The 12,118-nt window shown below is 40.2% G+C and overlaps 1 protein-coding gene across 9 annotated transcripts in view; it reads right to left on the bottom strand.

Moving 5' to 3' along the window:
* Positions 1 to 12,118, bottom strand: part of GRIA4 (glutamate ionotropic receptor AMPA type subunit 4) — a 237,461-nt gene that overhangs the window by 82,226 nt on the left and 143,117 nt on the right. For all 9 annotated transcript variants that reach the window (XM_088140859.1, XM_088140858.1, XM_088140855.1 and 6 more), the window contains exons 5-7: positions 7,649 to 7,702; positions 5,115 to 5,273; positions 438 to 605 (exon numbers count right to left, since the gene is read on the bottom strand). In XM_088140859.1, coding sequence (XP_087996985.1) covers positions 438 to 605; positions 5,115 to 5,273; positions 7,649 to 7,702 — 381 coding nt within the window. The remainder of the gene's footprint in view (positions 1 to 437; positions 606 to 5,114; positions 5,274 to 7,648; positions 7,703 to 12,118) is intronic.

The following is a 12,118-nucleotide window of genomic DNA, read 5'->3' as shown; positions in this document are numbered from 1 at the left end:
GCAGGCTGGTCATGCTCCGAGTCTCCTTGGTGAAACAGTGTCACCTAGTGGGACCTCAGAAGCACGGCTTCCCTGTCATGGCACCTGCCTTATGGAACAGTCTCCACCCAAGTCTCTTGGCCTTCAGAAGAATGGCGAAGACCTGGCTTTTCCCCCAGGCTCTGAGGCCAGGAAGTTGATGGAGCTGGCCCAGGTTGTTCGGTGGATGAATGTGAGTTTTATCGGAGCCTCAGAGTTGTTTATAGTTTTAAATGGTCTTTTTACTGTATCGTGTTTTAATTCTGTTTACCACCCAGACTTTCCTCTCATAGATGGGCAATTAATGAAATATAAAACAGTAATCCAATAACTATTTGGCAGTTTAGATGTTTGTGATATTTTCCAACATAGCAGCTGACACAAAAACCAACCAGATGTAAATTTTGCAAGAACCACACCTGTTTCAGTGTCCTCTCCATGTCAATTCCTTGGCTCCATGGTGCAGCTGGATTTGCAAGACAATCCCCAGCATTACCTCTTCGAGAAATATCTATTTTCTGCCTTCTAAGATTTCGGAAAGTCTCAGCCATCACAAGTACTCCATCATAAGTCAGAGCAGAGGTATACTAATCAGATGGAAAAATTGTACATCAATTATATTTAGTATTACAATTATGTTCCCAAATAAATCTATTAAACCTTTGATTCCTCAATTGACAAGGATTAGTGAATGCAAGCTGAGAAAGATTTCTTAGTAAACAAGGATTATAGGATTGCTGCATTCTTGGCACATTACTATACAGTTTAATTCTGAAGTGATATTGATCTAAAAGGCTGCAAAAAGTTACTTGAAAGAATTGCAAAAGGACTGGAATAAAATGGAAAGTTGGACTTCCCATGAAATGTACTTTTAGTCAGAGGAGAGTAGACTGAACGGGATAGCGTTAACCCTTTCAGGAAGGCAAAGCCAATAATAAGATTAATGACCTCTCCGTGAGAGCAGGAAACCCCCTCAAAGTTGCAATACTTGATTTTGGAAGTAGTAAAACTGTGATAGAAATTGCATAAACAACCAACTATAAACAGATAAAGAAACCCAGAATAATTATAAGAAAATGAGATATTTGGGAATTACTAATTAAATAGCCCATGGGGAACTACCCACACAATAACAAAACTCTTTTAAACTCAATCCAATAATGGAGACTAAAAAAGCTTCAACATCACTGGAAAGAATTGTTTGACTCATTCTCTGTTCATCAGAAGGACAGTTTGCAACAACCCCAACTTTCTTAGTGGAGTGGAGACAACCACAACAAGTTCAAAAGCAGTATTCTATTGAGGCTATTTGATGCTCAGTGGCATGAGATCTCTGCCTTTTATGCAGTAGGAGCTGCTATTTTTTGTTCACCTACTAAAGACCTTAAATAATCTTCAGATATCTAATTACGTTAATACTGTATTTTTCTCCAAAATGAACATGGTTATGACAATTGATAATATTCCACTAAGACCTGTGAAATGATTAATATTAATTTTGCATGGAATAGAGGCTGGATGTAGCACTACTTTTTTGATGAAGAATACAACTTTTTCCCTGACTGATGGATAGCTTATTTTATTATTTATTTTTAATATTTTAAATGAATTAATTAATATTTTACATTTGTATACCACCCATCTCGCAAAGTGACTCTGGGTGGCGTACATAGTAAAGCAAAATACATAAAAACTGTTAAAACCACAATTGAAATTAAAATAAGAAACAAGATAAAAAGAATGCTATATAGGTGGTGTTCCTTCAAGAAAAGTCCTATGAAGAATGAATCAGTTGCAATCATGGGGTGGGAGGTAATGGCTGAAGAACCAAGTTCATCCTGAGGTGAGAAAATGAGGCAACATCTGCAGTGAAAGAACTGAAGACCTGCTTTGAGGGTTCTCCAACTAACAAACAATTCTCCATTTATTCATCCTGAACTTTAACCTGCATTTTCAGGGTACTGGACATCATATCTTGTTCTAATATGACTGGAGAAAACTCTGGAACATAAGTTGCAACCCAACCGATGTACCCTTGAATGCTGATTATACCTTCAAGTAAATTTCTTTGGTAGCTAAGATGAAATAGAATTGATGTTAAAATGCTATTGGTAATCATTTTGATAGATTACTTTTCACTTGCTATGATTCAGCTTCCAAGTGAGGACTGAGATTATTCTGATCTGGATGGAGCACCAGTCCCTGTAACAAGCCTTAGAATGATTATCAAAGACATCCTTTGCTACAGTCCATTACATCTACAACCAGAAGAACTAAGGCTAATATTACCACCAAAATTACATTTGTCTTGGTGCTCTCAGTTTGATCAACAGCATGATAAAGAGCCCCAGACTGGGGAAAACAAAATATGGATGCCAGGGCAGGAGGAGGGGTGGCTGTTGTCATCCAACAATCTCTGGTGGCCTTCAGGGGCATTGCTCGACAAGTCTCCGGCTGTGAGACACTGTTCTTTAGGTTGGGTTCCTGCAAACAGTTGGGACTGCTGCTACTGTACCAGCCTCCCTGCTGCATGGCAGCCTCCCTGCCCGAGCTGCTGGAGGCCATCTCGGGGCTGGTGGTGGAGTTCCCCAGGCTTATGGTTCTGCGGGACTTCAACCTGCTGTCCCTGGGACAGTCCTTGGAGGTAGCTCAGGAGTTCATGGCAGCCATGGGACTGTGGACAGGATCGCGCCTATGTGACCTCTCTTGCCACATTCCCCGTGGTTTACAGAGGAGTTGAGGGTTCTGAAGAGGGTCAAGAGATGTCTAGAGCGCCGCTGGAGGAAAACAAAGACTGAATCTGACTGAACACAGGTTAGAGCCGTTATCAAGGCCTACACTGTGGCAATAAGAGTGGCGAAGCGCCAATGCTTCTCCGCCCTTATCATGCAGAGTGCCGCCCGGTGGCCCTGTTTGGGATCACTAGATCCCTCCTTGGTAAGGGAGATCTGGTGATTCATTTGCAGGGCCATGTGGAGGAATTTTCAAAACATCTGCAGGACAAAATCGCTCGGATTTGTTCCAAGTTAGATTCCAAGTGTGGGGCAGGGTCTGGGGAGATACCAGGGGATCGTTCTTACCCAGTTATCTGGGAACGGTTTCATCCTGTTGTTCCTGAGGAAGTGGACAGGATCCTCTGGACTGTGAAGGCCACCACTTGCCATCTGGACCCATGCCCCTCCTGGCTGGTGAAAGCAGTTCAGGAGGTGACATGTGATTGGATCCAGGCGATAGTTAATACATCCTTGCAGGAAGGAGTGTTTCCAGCTGCCTTTAAAGAGGCGTTGGTGCACCCCCTCCTCAAGAAACCCTCCCTGGATCCCACCGTACTGGACAATTTCCATCCAGTCTCTCACCTCCCCTTTTTGGGGAAGCTGGTTGAGAAAGTGGTGGCATCACAGCTCCAAAGGGTTCTGGAGGAAATGGATTATCTGGACCCTTTTCAGTCAGGTTTCAGGCCCGGTTATGGAATGGAAACGGCATTGGTTGCACTTATGGATGATCTCTGGCAGGAGTGGGATGGTGAAAGTGTGACCATCCTTGCTCTCCTTGATCTCTCAGTGGCTTTCAATATCGTCAACCACAGTATCCTGTTGGGACGGCTCAAGGAATTGGGGGTGGGCAGCATGGTCTTGTGCTGGTTCACCTCCTTTCTTCAGGGCCAATCCCAATCAGTGATGATAGGGAGTGAGAGGTCCCATCCTCGGCCCTTCCTTTGTGGGGTCCTGCAGGGTTCGGTTCTCTCTCCGCTCCTTTTCAATATCTACATGAAACCACTGGGAGAGATCATCCGCCATCAGGGGATGAGGTATCATCAGTATGCTGATGATACTCAATTATACATCTCCATCCCAGGTGAGGTGAGTGATGCCGTGACCGCCCTTTCGTGGTGCCTGGAGGCGGTAAGGGTCTGGATAGGGAACAACAGGCTTCAGGTGAACCCTGGTAAGATGGAGTGGCTGTGGGTTAATGGCTCCTCTGTATCTGGGACTTTGCCATCTTTGGAGCTGGATGGGGTAGCACTGCCCCAGACAGATCCAGTGCATAATTTGGGGGTCCTCCTGGAGCAGGTGGCAGCCGTGGCCAGGAGGGCCTTTGCACAACTTCGGGTTGTGCATCAGTTATGCTGTTTCCTGGATCGGGATGCTCTTCAAACAGTCACTTACGCCCTTATTATCTCCCAGATAGACTACTGCAATGCAATCTACATGGGGCTACCCTTGAAGAGTATCTGGAAGCTACAGCTGGTCCAGAATGCAGCTGCGCAGGCTATTTTTGGAGCCCCAAGAAGGACCTATATAACACTGTTGCTCTGCGAGCTGCACTGGGTACCAGTTTGCTTCCAGGTCCAATTCAAGGTGTTGGTTATCACCTTTAAAGCACTACATGGCATGGGACCAAGTTACCTGAGGGATCGCCTCTCCCCCACGACTTCAACCCGTACCACCCGATCACACAGAGAGGGCATGCTCCGGACCTCCTCGGTAAAAGAACTCTGACTAGTGAGGTCCAGAAGGCGGGCCTTCTCTGCTGTAGCCCCCGCCCTTTGGAATATCTTGCCCCCGGAGGTGAGATTGGCCCCCTTACTCCTGGCCTTCTAGAGGGATTTGAAGACCTGGCTCTGCTATCTGGCCTGAGGTAGAGAGGGAAGACATCAGCTGTGGAGATGGCTAGCCCCTTAGAGGCCTGGCATTTGCTGCTCTGAACCATTGGCATCCTGGACTCTTTCTTTTTTAGGAATTGCTTTGTACAGGTTTTAGGTTTTCTGTAATTGTATATTTATTTATTGTTTTAATGAGTTGTGAGTCACCCAGAGTCCCCCATTAGGGGGAGATGGGTGGGGATAAATTCAATAAATAAATAAATAAATCAATAAATAAATAAATAAATAAATCAAATAAATGAAGATTAAGAAGAAGGGTGTGTGTGTGGGGGGGACCTAATTAAAACATAAAAATCAACAGAAGTAAACTTTTAAGAGGTAAACAGTATTAACAGCTGATCTTCATAGTACCAAGCAGTTATTTATGTCAGCAGTGTATGGTTGAAGTTGAGCTACGTGAATGGTTATTTCAGATTTTAATGTAGACAAGAACCTTAGGAGGAGTTTCTGATCCTGGGTATTCTCTCTGGTCCAGTTTCTTCCATCGCTGCATGAGTTTAGCTACCATTGGTGTATTGAAGTCCACTAACTGAAACCCTGTGATGTTGGCTCCTCCATGCATAAACCTCTCCAGGGAAATATCTTTGAATCCCTGTGAAAATAAATTTGGATCATATTTTATTTTCATCCAGCATGTTATTAAAAGTTTGTCATTGATTTTAGGGATTACAACTGTTAAGTAAATAACTTAAAATTTATTATTCATCTGTGTTAAGCTGTTCTTCAGATGCATTTAAAATGAATATAATTGTTCTAATTGTAAACACAATATATTTACCTATTACCTATTTATATATACATACTTTGTGTAATTGTACACTGATATAAATCTAGAGCTGGATCCACATTGACTCATATTTAGCACAGGCCATTGAAAATGACTAGTTTCATTGCTTCCATTTTTCCCTTAAAGGCATCCCAGAGGCCATGAGATCTTTTAGATCTCCCCTCTAAGGATGGAAAGAAAAGTCTGTATTCAAATATTCTCCACAAAGCCACTGCAGAAACTTTTGTGACATTTCTTTTCTGATCTTGGAATTCTCATGTTGGAAAATGGGACAGAATAGGGTGTTCAGCACTTGTCTCAGACATGTCACAAACTGCCTAGCATACATCAATTTCTTGCTGTAGGCTAGTATCCTGGTTTTAATGGGAGGAAGCAAACTGCCTGAAGGTGGAAAAACAGATTGTTGTTCTTCCTCTGTTCTTGCTTAGCATGGACAGGGAAATTTTGGATCTGTCAGATGCTCAATGGTGGGATCTTTCCATTGTGAGCAGTCTCATTCCAACCCAACAGTATTGCAATTACCAATGCAAAAACACATAAAAATAAAATTATTATTACTAGAACTATCTACTTAACTATAAATATTTGAAAATTAGTTCACAGTGAGAAAAGAACAATGTACATCATCTCTATGCTGGGCATTGTAAAAAGTAATTAATAATTTTTTTTATAAACTTATCCTCACAAATCTGATTTGCAGAACCAAGTCAATGTCATCATTAATGCTATGTACATCATCATCATCATCATCATCATCATCATCATCATTATTAATTATTATTATTTTAGGAGCAGTATAATAAAGAGAAGGGAGAAACTTTCCCCCAGTAAGATGCAATGATTTGGGCATCAGTCAATAGATTGACAATATTTTTTTAATTCTTTGTGTCACATTTAAAAATGTATCACATATAAAATACTAACATTGCCAGTAATTTTTTGGGACATTTCAAAAAGAATTACTGACATTGTCTTTACAGATCACATCATTCATTTTTTCTTATTCTACAATCATATATTCTTTGATATAGGGAGTAAAACAGTTTGATTTAAAGACTTTAACTTAAGCTTTAAAAATATATTAAAATATTTTCATTGATTCTTATGCAGATGGGTTCTTTGGAAAGTGCAGAACAGTATGTTTTCTATTTATTTAATATATCCCTCAATTGCCTTTCAAGACCACAGTCTTCTCAAGATACCTCACAATTCAAAACCTTACTTTTTATTACTTTTATTTAACTTACTTCTAAACTATTTGAAATTTAATTACTTAAAATGAAATACAGTATACAAATTAAATATTTAACAGTAGCAAATATTGTAAAATATTCAATTCTGCTTTTTGCAGGAAAAGTTGACATTTCTGTAAGGAGTATTGAAGAATTAGGTAGAACTTTTTTTTTTCTTTTCTCCCAGCTGTTATGGTTGGGATGCTATATTTTGCTATGGTAAGAACTCTCAGAGGTTTGGAGCAGATTATTGTTATAATTAAAATCAATGAGATTATGCTAGCATTTACATATCATTTATGCCGATGCATTCAAGGTGGTATACAATTTGCATAAAACCTAGTAGACATGGTATTAACAGAAAAAGGTTTGGATGAGAAGACAATAAACAAATGTCTACTACTCTGATTACACACACACACACACACACACTCCTGTACATATATTCACACACACACATACTGTTAGAATGATAGCTATATATCACATAGCTGAAGGGTGAGAACCAGGAGTTCTACTTCAGCTGATGAAATCAGCAGTGTCTGTAGCAGGAGAAGTAATATCAAAATCAGCAAGATGGCTGATGGACCATTATAATGCAAGTCCTGTCCCTTTTGGATTATGCACATACAAAGGGAGTGGAGGCTGGATTGCAACACTGTTTGCCATCTTGCACATCCACACAGACACCATTGAATGGAAGGCACCTTGCTGCATGATCTTTCCTTGAGATACAATTTCAGGGAGGAAAGGTTAAACAGTGTCATCCAAACCAAACATGATTTTAATGTCTACCACTCCATCAGATGAAGCCAAGAATTTCAGCTCAAAATCAGCCATGATATATTTTGATTTCCATCACTGAATTAACACCATATTTCTCTTTCCTGTGGCCATTTATCATTTAACTAGCTTGGCATGAAGTTAACTATAAAAAAGGATTCTTACCAGATTTGCAAGGATGTAATGGTAGCCTTTAACATGTTTTCCAACACTCACAATCTATAGAAAGAGAGGATAGAAAAGAGAAAGCAATGGATTGTGTATTACTCCAGGGAGTGGTTATTTATAACATGTTGAGATTATTGTACCTCTTCATCAAAATTGCAAAGGTAGCTTAATATCTGAATACTTACTTACTGGAAATGAAAATTGCTCATACTATTAAGCTCGCCCTCCCTCCCTCCAGACTGGGAGAATGCTGTTGATATATCCCCTGACTTCAACAAAGCATTCAACAAAGCCTTTCATTAATAAAATGGTAAATTGTAGGGTAGATGATAAAACTGTTAGATGGAGTCATTTGGCTAAATGATCTCTCCCAAAGAGTTATAACTTATAACTGGTTCCATATCCACTTAGAAAAAGTATAAAAGGAGGTGCTACAGACCTTGGCCCTAGGCCTTGTGCTGTTCAACATTTTTATAGATAAAGGGGTTGAGGAGTGGCTAACACTTTAGAAGAGAAAGACAAGATTCAACCCTAGGAAGGGAGGAGTGAGCCAAAATGAGCAGGATAGAACTTAACATGGAGAAATGCATTTCTCCTGCATTTGGGAGAAAACAAAAGGGAAAAGTATAGGATGGGGAGACCTGACTTGAAAATAGTATATACACAAAGGATCGGAGTGTTCAGGACATCACAAGTTGAACAGGAGCAATGATGAAACCGTTAAAAAGCCAAATACTATTTTCAGCTGCATTAACAGGGGCATATAGTCCATATCAGAGGAAGTAATTGTCCTATTTAATACTGCCTTGGTCAGACCTCACTTAGAATACTGTACCCGGTTCTAGACATTGCTTATTAAAGCAAGTTTAGAGGAGAGCTACCAAGATGGCGATTCGACTGGAACCAAGTCTTGTAAGGAATGGTCAAAGAAATTGGGTAAGTTTAGCTTGCCAAACAGAAGGCTAAAGGGAGATAGTAGTCTTCATCGATCTAAAGGCTTGCCAGACAGAGAAGGAAATAAATTGCTTCTGCACTGCTGTGGAACAACAGGACCAGAACCAATGGGCTGAGGGGCAGAGAAGTAAATTCAGGTTAGATATTATGAGGAATCTTCTGATGAGGAAGCCTTGTGAAGTGGTACGTTCCCTTTCACTGGAGGTTTTCAAACAGAGGCTGGTTATCTCTTCTCCAAAAGGCTTTAACATATCCTGCACTGAGCAGAGGATTGGACTATATGACTTCTGAGATTACTTTGAGTTCTGTGACTTAAAAAATCCCTACAAGGGCTACCAGATATGGGCTGATAAACTCCAGACAGCCACTAAGTGGCAAAGAAGAATTAGAGTTTTCTTTTTTCGTTTTTTTTTTAGATTTTTTACCCCACCTTAATTATTTTTATAAATAACTCAAGGTGGTGAACGTACCTAATACTCCTTCCTCCTCCTCTTTATCTCTGTACTGTCATATGGTAGTTCTACAAATGTTTGCAATTCAGAGGTGGTAGTCATATTCACCACTCTCTTTGAGATGAAACTGAATTTACAGTGTAAACCTTGCACTGAGAAGGAAATTGAATTCAATGACTTGGCTTTTCCTTTCCCATAAATTCTATGATTTCTTTTTTTAAAAAGCTTCTTTTTTAAATATATTGGTGGCAAACTGCCTTGAGGGTTTTGTTGTTTTTTTTTGGTAAAGTTGTATGCATCTTTTAAATACTGAAGCAAATCAAAATGAATATCTCTTTAAGTTAAGTGTTTATATCTTGCTCAAAATAGGGCATTCCCATGATAGCTGAAACATTTTTCTCATTTAACTTTGCCTCTTTGCCTATGTTTAAGATAAACTCTTTCTGAAAGCTACAGCTACTTGTAATAAATAATGTTTATGATATTGAGTGTTCTGTGGTAGAATTCTATAACAACCCAGAGGTGAGAAGGAAGAACAGCATAGTGTCCCCAACTTCTGCAGTAATGCTTATCCAATATGGTAATGAAATGTTTGCAGCCCCAAAACCTAGCTCAGAAAAAGCTAGCAACATAATCCCTGACACTGTTAAACGTAAAGGAGTGTGAAAGGCTCTAACAAATGAAAAAATTGGAACTAGAATGCAAATAGTGTAGCAAAAAGACCAGCAATATACATTTTTAAGAGACGAGATTTCTACGCAGCACCTGAAGCAAGGATAAATCTTCCACAAAGCTCTCCACAATGTATTTTAAAAGCCTCTGAGCAGGGAAGTAGGAAAAAAGATGATTCACCGAGCACTGGCAAAAGTTCAGTACAGCTGCAATAGCGCTGAAGCATGTCTTTAGAAAAATACTTTGTGATAGAACAGGTTCTAGAGGTTCACTAAAAGGGGCAATTGACACTGAGATTTTCCTTCTGTGAGGGAAAGCAGGAGCTATTAGTAGAAAGAAACCAGCAGGGCATGCCGCGTTGGAAGATGTGTGGATTGTTTCAAATGCAGAAGTGCAACAGAGAATTACAACCACCACAAAAGCATCCAGTTATGCTGAGTATATTAAAAATTTGTCAGAAAACATGAAGAAAGGTTTTCCTGTATTTCTTCCCATGCTACTGTGCTATTTTTGGTTTCTGCATTTCACAACACAGTTCTAAGAAGTGTGTGCCTGCATCTACTACAGTGTTGTGATGGAATGGAATTATGAAGGCCAAACTCAGGGAGGAAAACATGCTCTTTCGTCTCCTGAGGGACGAGGGAGAGATAAGAGGATGAGACTGGCACCTCCCTGAGGAATTCACTCTGTCTTGACTGGCTGACTTTGGGAAATGAGGTCTCAGTCTGGGAAGATTCTTGCTAGAGGTTGTACCTAATAAACATTGCTGAACTGAATCTACATGGTCTCCTGGAGTTCCTTGGGCTAGGCCTGACATCAATGGCTGGCTGGGGAATTCTGGGAGTTGAAGTCCACCCGTCTTAAAGTGGCCAAGTTTGGACAACACTGATTTACTATGAGACATTCTATAATCTCCTGTTGAGATTTAAATATTTGAAGGGCCTATTCTTATCGTGACCTCTCTCTATATAATATAATATTGGATACTTAAAATAGTGATTGGTACACAAAAACTGTACTTCAATCTTGATATTGCTGAACTATCTGGGGAAGAAAGAGCATAAATATCATTTAGAGAAGATCAACAACAAAATGTTAAAAGGTAACACATTTAAAATACTTCAATAACTCCTACTGTAAAAGATTTGTAATAAATACAACAGATTAGCAAATCCGGCCAGTATTATCAACATCACCACTTTGGCAGTGGTAGTGGTAGTGATGGAGGGGGAGATATAGTGGTTACATTTTTGAATTCTGAATTACAGTAGAGTCTCGCTTATCCGACATAAACGGGCCGGCAGAACGTCGGATAAGCGAAAATGTCGGATAACACACAGTAACGATTGAGTGCGGTAAAAAAAAAAAAAAAACCGATCCGCATACAATAACAAACTGCACTGAGCGACCATTAGGAAAGGCGAGACATGACCGACACATGAGTCATAGGCTAGACGCACGCGCCTGCTGCGCCTGTTGCAATCAATTTTTGCATTGCGGCGCCGCACCGTCAGGAGCAACAAGAAAGAGGACACTCACGCTCGCAAACAAACGGCACGCTTTTCTCGTCGCCGATTTATGCGTGTTGTGTTTTTTTTAGGGGCGTCAGATAAGACGGAATGTCGGATAAGCAAAGGTCAGTTAAATGTGACTCTACTGTAAGAGTTATGCATTGTAAATCCATAGCCTTTTGTCTTAGCACTGTACGTCACTGGCATTTCAATCAACAGCAAACCCTTATATCTGTACCTATAACCTGTCAGAATAATTTCTTTTTGCCAATAGTTGAGGAAAACTATTGAGAATTGAGAATTCTCTGAGGCTGCTTGGGACCAACACAGGCAGGTACTCATTGCTTGTGCTAATTCAAGATTACCTGTATCCCAAAACATTTATCACTCCAATGCTGGGGCATCCTTTTTCTGACATACATTGTTACAACTTTCATATGCACATTTATCTACCTACCTACCTACTTAACCCCCCACCCGCTCCACTGCAGCACAAAAAAAATGAGAAGGTAAGTAAAATGAATATTAACTTTGAAAATTGTCATATTGTATCAAATAAAGATCCATCCGGTTTACCATTCCTGATGAAAATACCTCCAATCAGTATGGCTTAAACGGTCCCTGGAAATAGACGAATAAATGGTCAACTCCTGGGTCACAAAACCTTCCTCCCAGCCATGCTCAGAAGTTTTATTTCCAAATTAGGTATGCATTTTATAGGAGCCTCCTTATAAAACCCTTGTGGGCAGCAAGGGTTGGATTTGCTTTTATGAACTGGTATTAAGTCGGCCAGCAGGACTGGCTGAAACGCCTATTTATTCACCCAGTTTTCTTTGTAATTAGTAAAGCATTGCACTAATCTACTTTTTGGCAAGTGA

Source organism: Python bivittatus, unplaced genomic scaffold, assembly GCF_059951505.1.
Source record: "Python bivittatus isolate LINGU-HERP-01145 unplaced genomic scaffold, Pbiv_v1 ctg000340_np1212, whole genome shotgun sequence".
NCBI lineage: Eukaryota > Metazoa > Chordata > Lepidosauria > Squamata > Pythonidae > Python > Python bivittatus.
This window is presented reverse-complemented; position numbering and strand designations above follow the sequence as displayed.